Source organism: Oryzias melastigma, linkage group LG8, assembly GCF_002922805.2.
Source record: "Oryzias melastigma strain HK-1 linkage group LG8, ASM292280v2, whole genome shotgun sequence".
In the NCBI taxonomy this organism is placed as follows: Eukaryota; Metazoa; Chordata; class Actinopteri; order Beloniformes; family Adrianichthyidae; genus Oryzias; species Oryzias melastigma.
The window spans coordinates 2,703,235-2,717,692 of NC_050519.1; the positions used below are offsets into that span (position 1 = coordinate 2,703,235).

At 38.9% G+C, this 14,458-nt stretch overlaps 1 protein-coding gene across 8 annotated transcripts in view; it reads right to left on the reverse strand.

Moving 5' to 3' along the window:
• The window catches only part of ppfia3 (PTPRF interacting protein alpha 3), a gene marked incomplete at its 5' end in the record, with an annotated part of 31,740 nt that extends 25,232 nt beyond the window's left edge, over positions 1-6,508 (reverse strand). For all 8 annotated transcript variants that reach the window (XR_002919176.2, XR_002919177.1, XR_002919178.1 and 5 more), the window contains 8 exon segments: positions 717-851; positions 959-1,052; positions 1,129-1,181; positions 2,454-2,546; positions 2,634-2,762; positions 5,957-6,016; positions 6,096-6,335; positions 6,401-6,508. Coding sequence is in view for 5 of the 8 variants with exons in the window: in XM_024271589.2 (XP_024127357.1) it covers positions 717-851; positions 959-1,052; positions 1,129-1,181; positions 2,454-2,546; positions 2,634-2,762; positions 5,957-6,016; positions 6,096-6,335; positions 6,401-6,508 (912 nt within the window).
• Positions 6,509-14,458: the final 7,950 nt, after the last annotated feature.

A 14,458-nucleotide genomic window follows, 5' to 3' on the forward strand; every position in this document is an offset into this window, starting at 1 on the left:
CTAATCTGAAAAAATAATCGTTTGTGTCAGCTCTGTATGGGTCACTTTTAGTTCTGGTTTATTTAGATTTCTGGTTGAGATGCATCACAAACGATGGTTACGGTTTTATTTTTCATCACGACTAACATTTCACGACCTACTACTACATTGAGATGGTTTTATGTTGTACAGGATGTCTTTTATTTTGAAAGAAAGTCAGGTAGACCTCTAAAGAATCAAAGTTAAATCATATTTCGAAAAAAGGCGATTTTATCTTTATGTTTCTGTTTTGTTTATGCTTGAAAAAACAAATATATTTGTATTTATAATAATAGTAAAAATACCATAAATACAAATAAGTGTCTCCTTTTTCTAAAGGGTGAAATAAGACTTTTTGGTTCCTTCTGGAATGATGTCAGTAAGAAATCCTCCAGAACTGCTGAGGGTTGCAGACCCCTGGGATAGGAGTTTCTGGCTGGATAAAATATTTGCCATTTACCTGTCATCTTACGTCTTGTGTTGAGTATCGGTCATGCATGCAAACACAGCTTCACGCACCATTATTGTGCATGCTTAACCCTGCCTACACGCCTGAGGACACGTATGCATGTCGTCTCCACAGGAGGTCACGAACTGCAAATGCGCGTCCATTTTTGATTTATTACATCAACAGGAATGACAACAAAACCTCCCAGAGAGTTTTTTTTTTAATGGATACCTTCAGATGGCACACACACCTTGTTGAGAGCCGCCACTCTCTGAGCGAGCTGCGCTTCGATCTCAGGCAGCGTCTCGGCTCTCTGCAGCGTTTGCTGCAGCTTCTGCTTGGCGTCATCCAGACGCTCCTGAAGCTGCCGGTTTTTCTCTTCACTCTGCAGGGGAAAAACAAATGCGAGGTGGGATGGAGCCAAACTGTCAATCAGATCCACAAAACACACACACACACAGAGGGGGTGAAGAAAGAGGCTGCTCTTCGTACCTGTCTGTGGAGGGACTCCTTGCTGGCCAGCTCGTTTTCCAGTTTATCTTTGATATCGTGGAGAGACGTCGCCTCCCTCTGGGCGCTCAGGTACCTGGAGACCAGATGGGCGACAGCAGTGAGAGCGGCACGGTTTGAAGATCTCAGAGAGTTCGGAGGATCAAGCAAACCTGCGCTCTAGTGTGGTGATCCTCTCCTCCATGTCCTCCCTCTGACAGAGCGCCTAAGGAGGAGACGGAAAAGCGTCTCAAATACTGAGCAGGAGGTCAGATAAACCACGACAGGTCAAATGTTTACAAGGAGGTGCTGTTGAAACTTGGCTTCAGATGCTATTAGCTGAAGAATGATAATGACGGGGTAACAGTTGGCGTTGACAGATTTCAGAAGCACCCTCTTATGTGGTTTAAGGGGGGTTGAAGGAGGAGGAAGTGAGGGGTAGCTGTCAGGAGGAGGCTTTCTTAGCAAACTGGCTCGACCGCCTTTCATCCCAAAACGCACCTTTTAAGCAGCTGCCAGAACACTCGCTGATTAACAGGCCCTCAATCCATGCAACGACCTGCTGCTCGACTGATGACTGTCACCATGGCTACAGCGTAAAGGTTCTTTAGTATACAGTAGCGCAGGGGTGTCAAACGCAATCGTGAAAGGGGCTGAAATCCAAAACACACCGAAAAGGACACACTAAAACGAAATTTTTAAAACTCTAAAACGGTAACTTTTTAACATAATTATGAACTAGATATACAGCATTACCTGCAATAATGCTATTGGGAATGCTGTAAGCTGAATTTGGCCGCTGGCCAGCTTAAAGAAGAAAATGCTGAAATTGATAGCCAGCTAAAATATTAGCTAAATGCCAAATTAGCCTAAAAAAACTAAAGAAAACTAAGGTTTGCCAAAACAGCTAGCATGTAGCTGAAATTTTAGCTAAAAACCAAAATGAACTACGTAACTTAAAAAGAAAAGCCTAAATTAGCAAAAACAGCAAGCATGTAAATAATAGCATAACTCCAAAATAGCCTAAAAAACTTTAAAAAAGCCTAAATTATCCAAAACAGCTAGCATGTAGCTAAAATGTTAGCTAAACTCCAAATCAACCTACAAAAATCTTCAAAATCACCAAAAAACTAGCAGAATGCCAATTTTTAAAACTTTAAAACTGTAACTTTTTGGCATAAATATGAATAATAAAAAGTCAGGAATATTATTCCAGAATAAATCAACTTAAATAACTTTCAAAATTTTACTCTCCATACAAATATATTTTGTCACACTTATACAAGTTAGAAGATAACATCGGGCCATTAATAACAATAAATTAAAAAATCTGAAGGGCCGGATAGAATTACCCGGAGGGCCGGATCCGGCCCCTGGGCCTTGACTTTAACACTACCGCTGCCAAGTGGGTAAACACTCGGTTACCATAGAAAACTGTAAGATAAAATACGCAGAAGCCACAGTGACAGACACACGGAGAGGCGGTTTGTTGCCTCACTTCTTTTAAATCCCGCTGGAGTTTCTGGTTGGCCTCCTCGGATCGGGCCAGCTCCCTCCTGGCAGACGTGAGCTGCTCCTCGATCTCCCCCACCTGAAGGGAGGAGGAGGTTTGAGAGGGATCCTGTCAGTTTTGGGGGGGGAAGTGCTGACGTCTGAGGGTGTCTCCGAGTGAAAATACCTGTCGGCACATGAGGGCCAGCCTCTCCTTCAGCTGCCCCAGCTCTGACCTCTGCCGCTCGATCTCGCCCTCCCTCTGTCGGTCCACCTCGCCGTCGTCCAGGATGGAAGACGGGCCGTTGGGAAGCCGCTGAAATGGAAATATTGACATAAATAAATATACTTTTTCCTATAAACAATAGACTTATGATCTCACAGCTGACTTCCGTTTATGTGGCTTTACTTCCTTTTAAAAATGCAGCACAAAGACCAAATCGGAGACGCCTCATCATCACATCCCGTCCCATCCGGCTGAAATAAATAAACCCTGAACTTCAGCAACGACAGGATCTGGGGTTTTTGTGTGACGCTCTGGGCTATCATGAAAAGCGTGGGCACAACAGTATGTTAATTTGACTACAGGAAGACTTGATGTTCTGTTCTATGCAGTTAGGTGGAAAATATATGAGCAATTAGAGGAATCAGCTAAACTGAGAGGAAAAGGATCAGCACATTTTACATAAACCCACATCGCTGTGATAATAGTTCTGAAAGGGAATCATTTGGATGCAAACGTGCATGTTTTTCTGTAGATGAAGCTTAAACAATCAGAAATTGTTGCTTTGGTGCACCAATATTTTTTTTTAAATGACACGACAGAAAAAACAAAACGATGAACTAAGTAGATCACTTTGATTTGAATGAAACAGGAACGTCATCGGATGACGCACTTTATTGGCCTTGGAAGTTAATCTTGAACACGTTTCTTTAAAGAAAAACTCTAAATGTACAAAGAAGAGTCTTTTGTTCTTATTCTTAGCCATTCATGCTGCTGCTTAGCTGCACATTTACATGATTGGGGTGTAAAGATGAATCGATTTCTACTCCTACGATACAACCAGATCGTTCTGTCTTAAAATATCCATCTATTCCATTAAAACTTGCTTCAAAATCAGAAAAATTGATAACTTATCTTTTGGATTGAGGCCCGGTTGGTTTATTTTACTATAGCATACAAACGACCATAACAGCAGAAAACACAATGTGATTCTGTAAAACTCCAATGAATACAGATTGATTAGTCAGACATTTTTGTTGGTTTGTTTGATATCTGTCTAGAATAACACAAGGTCAACAATAAAACGTTTGACTCTTTAAGGCCTTAGTCACATCCCCCCGTCGACGGCGTTGACCCCGGGGGGTTTTGGGTTGTCCGCAGGTGTGTCTCTCAGTTCCCTTTAGGGATGTCATGACGATGGAACGTTCCACCAGCTGCGTTTCCATTGACTATGAAATTTCCCAAATTATATTTTCAATAATAAATTTGCCTTTTTGAAAAATAAGGAAAAAAAAGTTTTTGCACTTGGAGGAGGTGTTAGTGAAACTGACCTAAATTGACTTTTTTCAAATTAAAGGAGTCATGTGACCAACAGTGACTGCACCACTGAGGTCTCACAGCTCATCAAAAGTTTGTCATATCATGTAGAATTGTTGGATCAACAGCTTCTCTGTCAAACCACGATTTTCCCAGAATTCTTTTTATCTGTAGCCACTCCCACGAATACGACGCTGACGTCTCCTTTGATAGATGATGATGAGCGCCAGAACCGAGGCAGAAATGAAAATCAAACTACTGTTCACATCCGTGTTTTAAAATTACATAGCATAATTATGATTGAATGAAAACAATGTTATGGCAAAATTGTGTTTTTTTTAACATTTCTAGAATATCGATAAAGTTTTGCGGATATGTGATGGAAACGTCGCTAATATGCGTATTGTCAACACATTCATCCTCAAGTCTTCACATACTGACGTTTGGTCAATCCATGCAACAAGCGCCTGCTGCTCGACTGACGACTGTCACCATGGCTACAGCGTAAAGGTTTTTTAGCATACAGTAGCGCAGGAGTGTCAAACTCAATCGCACAGGGGGCCAAAATCCAAAACACACTGAAACTAACATTTTAAAACTCTAAAACTGTAACTTTTTAACATAATTATGAACTAGATATTTAGCATTACCTGCAATAATGCTAGTGTGAATGCTGTAAGCTGAATTTGGCTTCAGAAGATGTTGAAATTGATAGCTAAAATCACTGAAGCTAAAAGCTGAAAATGCTGAAGCTGATAGCCAGCTAAAATATTAACCTAAAAAAATACTAAAAAAAACTTAGGTTAGCCAAAACAGCTAGCATGTAGCTAAAATATTAGCTAAATACCAAAATGAACTAAAAAACTTAAAAACAGAGCCTAAATTAGCCAAAACAGCTAGCGTGTAAATATTAGCTTAATTCAAAAAAAACTTTTAAAAAAGCCTAAAAAAAAGTGACGACTGGAGTGAGAATGTGTTGGTGTAGTAAGCGAAGTATTTGTAAGGATGTACCGGTGATGCTGAGCACTCTAGTCATTAGTAAGGTGCGCATGTTGGCTCCTTACTATGTGCAAATGCTCCACACATGGCGACGTGTGCACGTTTAAGTCTGTAGGATCTCCTCCTAAAATATTCTAAATGTCAAATTTCTTCATTTCTAACATTCAGGGCCCTAACTTTGACATTAAAGTCATCTAGAAGTGCTCAAAGCATAGTAGTACAATGTAAAAACACTGATAGAAAAGTAAAAAAATATACAGAGGTGAGGTTAAGGGCTTCATGAAAAACTGCTTTCACATAACCAGTTTTCTAAACTGAAAGAATGTATACTATTAATAACAAAAAAAGAAAACTTAAAAAGAGGTTTAGTCAAAAATCGAGTCCTGATTGCATCTTCTAAGTATAGATTGATTTTATTGGGATAATTGATTTTTCTAATGCCTGCTGCAGACATAACAGCTCCTGACAGTAAAATTAGTCAGCAGATTTCCCCTCACACTGAATGATGGTATTTTTAACACAACTGATATGGTTAAAGTAATACTGAGAGAGACGGTCAGGAGAACGTAAAGGAGGAATGTTCCAAAAGCACTCGTGCTGATTGAGGTTTCAGAGTGCTTCAGAACAGAGGATGGCGTTTAACGTCCTCCTCGCTGAATGCCAGTGATGGCTGGAAGCAGCACAGCAGCAGAACCCGTCCAAGAACCGACTTGCATTAGCTGCAGCAGCAGTAGCTTCTGGCAATCAGAGGCCCTGGATCAGCACTCCAGCTGCAGACTGAAGAGTCACGCAGCCGTTTGGAATGAGATCACACTCAGAGCAAACATGTACAATACCATTCCAGGTCTGCTCGAGTCACTCATGCACTAAATGTGCTCCTAAATTAGAACTTATTAAAACACATATCACACTTTGTACTCAGTTGTTACTATTTCTGTACTGGAGATGATTTCAAAGCTTCAGCGTGTTACCTCTTTTCCAGATTCCAGTCCTTGCTGCCGACGTTTGACTTGTTCCTTCAAAGTCACAACCTGCAGATGAAAGAACCGATCATTGGACTGTTCTGAACTGTGGTTCTATATCAGATCTCGTTGGTCGGGAGAGCCGTACCTCTTGTGAGGACGACTGCAGCTCTTCCTCCAGGACCGACACTCGCTCCAGAGCCACTCGGAGCCTTTCCCGCACCTTCTCGTCCAGAGCTTTGTGGTGCTCGAACAGGGACTTCAGAGCTTTGAGGACCTCCACCTCGCTGGAGACGCCGGCAGGAGACTGGGCCTGCCTCTTCACCACCGTCATCCGGAGGCTGCGCTCGTGACGGGACACCAGGCATTCCAGGTGTTCCAGGAGCAGCTGGAAGCAGCTTTGTTTCAGGTGACGTTCGCACAACGCTAACAGGAGGAGGGCGGGGTACTGACTCGTGTGTTGTTGCGCTCGGCCTTCAGCTCGGCGATCTCCTCCTCGCGCTCCAGCAGCTGCTCCCGGCAGAGGTTCAGCTCTTTGGTCAGCACTGCAAACTCCTGCGGGTCACAAGAGGAGCCTCTTACCGTTCACTCAGACCTCCCACACAACACTTCCATGGATTCATTTACTGTTTTCCACACAGAACTAAGTTTCAGTTCTGGGCTTCAATATTTGAACAACAGAAGAGTTCATTGAGAGCCTAATGTCTCCCATAATGCAACGCTACCTATAAATTACAAAAATACATATATTCAGTTGAAAAAATGATCACATACGATGGGATGTGATCATATTAGAGTGTAAATGGAACAAAAAACAAAACATAAGAACTCTTCCAGACAGAAAGTAAACTCTTTTTTGCTACACTAGTAAATCATAAACCTGTTTACTCCAATAAAAGTTGTGTTTTTTGGCGTTTTTCTGATATACGTAGAAAATCTGCTCCATTCTAGGGCTGCAACGATTAGTCGACTAATCAACGACTAATCGACTATTCAAATAGTCGATTAGTCGTTACTTTATATTATATGGAGTCGGAGTGTCGTAAAGTTAAAAGTTATAATGGAATTATGCTAGTTTTTTGGACTATTTTGCCATTTACTAAGGTTTTTTAGGCTATTTTGGAGTTTAGCTTGTATTTTAGCTACATGCTAGCTATTTTGGCTAATTTTGATTTTTTTTTCAGTTTTTAGGTTAATTTGGATTTTTAGCTAATATTTTAGCTGTATGCTATCAGTTTTGGCTAACTTGGGCTTTTCAAAGTTTTTTAGACTAATTTGGAGTTTAGCTAATATTTCAGTGGTATGCTAGTTATCTTGGCTAATTAAGGCTTTTTAAAGTTTTTAGGCTCTTTTGGAGTTTAGCTAATATTTCATCTGCATGCTAGCTGTTTTGGCTAACTTGGGCCTTTTTCAGTGTTTTAGGCTAATATGGCATTTAACCATTGTTTTAGCTCAGCCTAGCAATATTATAATGCTGTGTATCTTTTTTTTAGTTAATTTAAAGCTAAGATGCTTTACATCCATTTTGCGCATGAATCGATTTGTTGACTAATCGGATAAATAATCAGTGATTAGTCGACTATTAAAATAATCGTGTGTGTGGCAGCACTAATTTATTTCAATGCATCCACTTGCAGACGAATAGATCCATCAACGTCTTTGTTTTCCTCGTCTGAGCTGGAATTAGAGGTGGGAATATTGAAGCACCTCGTGATTTGATTCTGAAATGACTCAATTATCAATTCATCCCAGATCTGCATTTTTTGTCTTCACTACAAGACACTAGACCAATATGACTTCCTTTTCTCCACCAAGGTGCATTTTTAAGTAAAACAAGATCAATTCTCTTGTTTAACTTTTATTAAGAACATAAAAATTCTGAGATGAAAAATATTTTGTTTGATCATCAAAAATCTGTGTAAAAAGAGTAAAAGTGTAAAAAAGCAAAGGTATTTTTTTTAATCTACTTCATCTAATTGAGCTTTTGTTGGCTTTTTAACAAGCTTTTCTCCTGAAAACCACCAGAACTCGTCACACTTTTGGTTGAGTTGCTCCATTTAACGATTTCATGTCGGCGACATTTTCAAAAAAAACTGCAGAACACAGTCTCACCATCCATGGGAGTAAACCTCAGGCTCTCCGCATCCCTGAGCATCTGAGGGATGAATCAGTCTGATTCAGCCCTGCCTCCCTCAGCGCCCAGAGGATCAGCCACCAGCCTCCTGCTGCCAGGAACAACAGGAAACCCCCAGAGGTCTGGAGCCGGCGCTCGTCAGAGCTGCTCTGGCTGCGCCGACATACCAGTTTAACTTGCACCTTTCTTGACTTTTCAACAGTTTTACTGCACAGTCATTAACTATACGATACAATTTGGCGAATCTTGATTTCATTAGGCAGCTCGCACACAGAGCCTGACTGAAATTAAACGTGTTTGAATGAGGTCAATGGGGAGCGGGCTGCCAGCACTTATGCTTTAATGTGTTCCATGCATCCAAGCGGTCCTCGGTAGACGATCTTCCAGCCGGGTTTGCTGCACGCGTTGCACCTGGAATCGGTGCGGCGAGCATTTCTGTCTGCTGCCCCTCGTTAAAACCTGGAGGTTAAACAAGCAGGAGACTAATGGAAATCAGACCAGCACCGGCCGTGTTCTGTCTGCCATTTCCAACGACAGCTGTCCAGCTCCACTGTTTTGCTTTAGAGTAATTTACTCCAATTATGTGTAATTGTGACATCGCTGCGTTAAAAACCTGATTCTTCTGGTGCCCGTGAACAAAACCCCGAGTGAGTGGCAGCTGAACTTTCTCCGTCGTCAGATGATGCGCTCGTGTGTGATCGCGGTGTGACACACATGCGACACAGAGCACATCCCCGCCCACGTGAGCCCCGAATCATGTGTGGCTCGGGAAGCTCCTATGCAAACAAACCTTCAACGGGGTGCTGATTAGGGCTGCCATGATTAGTCGACGACTAATTTAGTAGTCGATTAGTCTTTTTATTGTTTTTTTATCTCAAAATTACGGTGCACGCTTTCTAATGCCATTGTCTTTGACACACAGGTGCAGTAGTGCTAATTCAGACCAGTAGTGATGTCACAGGAAGTAACAGGAAGACTCGGGTACCATAACAACACGCCAACAGAGCGGGAAAGTGGGAAACTTAATAAAATAAAAGACAAAAGTGACAAAAGAAAGCATATTGTGACTGAGTATAACCCTAAAGAAGGATCATCGTCTAGCTAAGCTAAGCTAAGCTAACATTAGTGCAAACAAAGAGCAAACCTAATAGCCAAATGTTTTCTGTGCAACCTCTACAGGGGTGTCAAACTCAATCGCACATGGGGCCAAAATCCAAAACACACATTGGGTCATGAGTCGAACAGGATAAACATTTGTTGAACACTAAAACTACATTTTTAAAACTTTAAAATCAGAATTTCTTAACATAATTATGAACAAGATATTTAGCATTACCTGCAATATTGCTAGTGTGAATGCTGTAAGCTGAATTTGGTAGCTGAAGATGCTGAAATTGATAGATAAAAATGTTGAAGCCGATAGCTGAAAATGCTAAGACTGATAGCTGAAAACATTTAAGTTGCTAGCTGAAATCACTAAAACTAATAGCTGAAAACACTGAAGCTAATAGCTGAAAAAACTAAAGCTAATAGCTGAAAACACTAAAGCTAATAGCTGAAAACACTGAAGTTGCTAGCTGAAATCACTAAAGCTAATAGCTGAAAACACTGAAGCTAATAGCTGAAAAAACTAAAGCTAAATAGCTGAAAAAACTAAAGTTAATAGCTAAAAACACTGAAGCTAATAGCTGAAAACGCTAAAGCTGATAGCTGAAAACACTGAAGCTAATAGCTGAAAATGCTAAGGCTGATAGCTGAAAACATCTAAGTTGCTAGCTGAAATCACTGAAGTTAATAGCTGAAAACACTGAAACTAATAGCTGAAAACGCTAAAGCTAATAGCTGAAAACACTGAAGCTAATAGCTGAAAACTTTAAAGCTGATAGCTAAAAACATTGAAGTTGCTAGCTGAAATCACTAAAGCTAATAGCTGAAAAAACTAAAGCTAAATAGGTGAAAAAACTAAAGCTAATAGCTGAAAACACTAAAGGTGATAGCTGAAAACACTGAAGCTAATAGCTGAAAACGCTAAAGCTGATAGCTGAAAACACTGAAGCTAATAGCTGAAAATGCTAAGGCTGATAGCTGAAAACATCTAAGTTGCTAGCTGAAATCACTAAAGCTAATAGCTGAAAACACTGAAGCTAATAGCTGAAAACGCTAAGGCTGATAGCCATCTAAAATATAAGCTATTGCTTTGCCCAAAAAACTTAGGTTAGCCAGAACAGGTAGCATACAGCCGAAAAAATAGCTTAAATTCAAATTATCACAAAAAAACAGAAAAAAAGCCTAAATTAGCAGCTAGCATGCAGTTCAAATATTAGGTAAACTCCAAAATAGCATAAAAAAACTGAAAAAAGCTTAAATTAGCCAAAACAGCTAGTGTGTAAATATTAGCCAAACTCAAAAACAACCTAAAAAACTTTTAAGGAAAAGCCTAAATTGGCCAAAATGCTGATTTTTAAAACTTTAAAACCGCAACTTTTAAAAATAATTATGAACTACAAAAAGGCAGGAATGTTATTCCAGAATAAATCAACTTAAACATTAAATAACTTTCAATATTTTACTCTTCATGAAGATATATTTTGTCAAGCTGCTTTTCTCCTTCAGATTTTACTGGAAATATCGTGTAAACAGTTGAAAAGTTCCAGTATGCTAAAGATTTTGTGTTAACGGGTTTAGATGTTGTTTTCCATCCATTTAGGCTCGACCCGATTAGTCGACTACACAACAAAACAATCGACGATCGGTAAACTACGGAAATAATCGTTTGTGGCAGCCCTCGTGCTGATGCGCGCCCACCGCGATCAGTTTACCTCGCACAGCAGCAAACAAGGCGCCTGGCCTCACACCCTCATCCTGCCAAAACGCACTGAAAAAGTACAGCATGTACAGTCTGTGTCAGGCCTCCCAGCTGATGTGCTCCCTGGGAGAGAAGCGGAGTGAGGAAGCTCGTTTGAAAAGGGAGGAAATTGCAGTGTACAGATGGCATGTTCTTGGCCCAAAGGATATCATGATTCTGGGATTTATTCATGTAAAAGATGGTGTGAGAGCAACCGCAGAAACCAGACACTTCCCTCTCTCTTACAGCAATCCCTTCAGCTCGTTTGTGCTTTTCTCCATCAAAGTCCAGCTTTTCCATCTGTCCCCGCAAACACGTGTAAGACAGACTTCAGGAGCCACCTGATTAACATGCAGCAATATGCAAATGGATTTGATTGGTGGCTTTTCTATCAGTTCCTTCCTCTCCTTCCTCATGGCTCCCTCTCTCACAGACAAACCCACTGAACTCATCTTTGTATTACAACACACCGTGTGTTCCTGCATGCCTGTGTGTGTGTGTTATATTGATCTCCTGCTGCTGAGGTAATATGGCCCTTTAATGTCCGGTCACTCTCTCCGAGAACGAGCAGCTTTCGTTTTGATATTTCAGGCAGAGAAAAATGGGTACAAACGAGGGCGGCCACGATTACTCGACTAATCGACGATTAAAATAGTCGCCGAATAATTTAAGAGTCGATATGGAGTTGGAGTGTGGTAAAATTGAAAGTTATATTAGCATTATGTTAATTTTTGGGACTGTTTTGCCATTTATTATGTGTTTTTAGACAATTTTGGAATTTAGCTAATAATTCAGCTAAATGCTAGCTATTTTGGCTAATTTAGTCTTTTTTTGAGGTTATTTTGGAGTTTAGCTAATATTTCAGCTGCATGCAAGCTATTTTGGCTAATTTAGGATTTTTTTTGTGGCTATTTTTGAATTTAGCTAATATTTCAGCTACATGCTAGCTGTTGTGGCTAATTTGGGATTTTTTTGCTTTTTCCACTGTTTTGGAGTCTAGCTAATATTTCAGCAACATGCAAGCTGTTTTGGCTAATTTAGGCTTTTTTTAAAAAAAATTTTGGCTAATTTGGAATTTCAATAATATTTTAGCTGGTTATCAGCTCCAGCGATTTCAGCTATCATCTTCAGCGGCCAAATTCAGCTTACAGCATTCACACTAACATTATCACAGGTAATGCTATATATCTAGTTTTTAGTTACTTTAAAGCTAATGATGGTTAAGATGTGTTTATTACATCCACTTTGTGCATGACCCGATAAGCTGAATAATCAGAAAAAATATCTGTGATTAGTCGACTATTAAAATAATTGTTTTTGGCAAGATTGGAGGGGGCGGGGCCTCATCGCAGCCAAAAATAAAGAATTCTTTCTTTCTTTCTTGATAATAATTAAAGCACGATCAGCTTCCAGGCACCAACCAGGGTGCGGGATAATATTAGCTTACAGCTTCGGGGAGAACGCAGGTTTCTTTTCTGAGCCACCTTAAATCACCACTAAGAGATGAAAAAATGTGTTCAAGACTCTTTATTTACTAATGAAATAGCTCCTACACAATATGCTAAATTGATTGTAATCATTTAAAAGACAAACTATATATGCATTTATATAACAGGATTTTTTTTTATTTTAATCTTATAATGCTCACTCCAATGAAAAATTTGATTTTTGGCCCTTTTTTCATAATGGAGGACATACATAAGAAAAAGTGAGCTCAAAAATTGAAGAGAGAATTTCTTTAGTCAAATTGTTGTTAATACTCCTTAAAAAACAGCATATTTGTGACGTAGGAAACACTCTGCTCCATTCTGACCTGTAGACGAGTAGAAACAAGTAAACTGTAACTCCAGTATTGCTCGCTATTTCGTGTTAGGTTGGGAGTGTGAGGGATGGAGAGGGAGTGTAAACAGAGGAATGATGGGAAATGGAGGCAGGCTCACTCTGCTGCACCAATGATGAATTTGGTGAATTTCTAATAAACTCCTGCCGCAGAAACTGTCCAAAAATAACGATTGTTGCTAAAAACATCATAATTACAATAAAAAAGGTTAAAAAAAACTAGAAACGCTTTAAAAATAGATAAAAAGATGATCAGAGTGTGACTATAAGTCTTCTAAAATCATGCAATTGTAATGAATAATCTATCAGTTGGATTTCATTTAGGAGTCAGTGATTTCTTACCACCTAAATAACCCCAAATCAGCTCATATAACCTTAAATCAAAGCCTTTCTAATATAATAATCAATGATAAATAGATCACAATAAAATCAGTCATTTATGATCGATTGGAAAAATGTTTTTCACCGTAATGATGATGAGACAAAAGTGGATCCAGATTTTATATCTGGAGCTTTTTTGTAATTTTGAATTGAAATAATCCATTCATCTTCAGGTTCACGGGGAGCAACTGAACGTTTAAAAAGAGCATTTTTTAATTCATAAAATATTTAGATTTCCCAAAAAATGAAGAATTCTAGCGCTAAACATCAATTTATCTCACGGTTAGAACATAAATACAGTTGGGCTGCACGATATTAGAAAAAATCTGCAATATTAGTGATGAATATTGCATATGAATTACGATACACGACCAGCAAAACAACTAATATATTATTTCACTGCATCAGTTTAATTTACATAAATTCAACAGAGCTTAAGTTATAATCTTAAGCTATATAATTGTTTTTGCGTGTGTAAAAATTTATTTAAGGTAACCGTTTATCGCCGTCTTATCGATGTTGCACAGGCTGATATCGCCATGGCGATAAATTTGTGATGTATTGTGCAGGCCTAATACGCAGTTTTACTGTTAAACTTAAAAAATATTTTGCTTCTCAAACAAAAATCAGAATTTCAGAGATTTTATCACTAAAAAAATTACATAAAATACTAATTTTGAAAAAAATATGCTAGAAGATAATAATTCTGAAATCCTAAACTTCATCTAAAAATTACCTTTTTAATTATATAATGAATATTTTATCAATATTAGACCTGCACAATAATAAATAAACAGAATATCAAGATTACATATAGAACCCAAAGACGTTCAGTTAAACTGCAGTCTTATCATTCGCCTTAGAAATATCATTCTAACCAGTGTGTTGAGATCTCTGTATTTGTCTATTTACTGATAAAAAAGAAAAATGTCTTAATTTTTTCTAAAACAAAACAAATCTACATCTAAAAAGTTGAATGAAATTTTCTCTTAGTTTGTGTCTCAATACTAAAAATAAGTGCAGACGGCTTCAGCAGATCTACAAGAACCAGAACAAACACGGTCGAACTGAGATTTCAAGTTTCACTCAAAGTTTCCTGATGAGCTGCAACAAAATTCAACTTTTTTAACTTTTGAAGTCAATTTAAGCTTCAATGCTGGAGGCTTTTAACTGTAATGTCATCTTTTTAAGATATTCAGATACAAATAAATTAATATAAACCACTCAAACTATATCAAACCATGACGATTTATCCACACCTGAGGATAAAAACGAGGATTTCAAAAGACAAATCCCATTTTTGTGTCCTGGA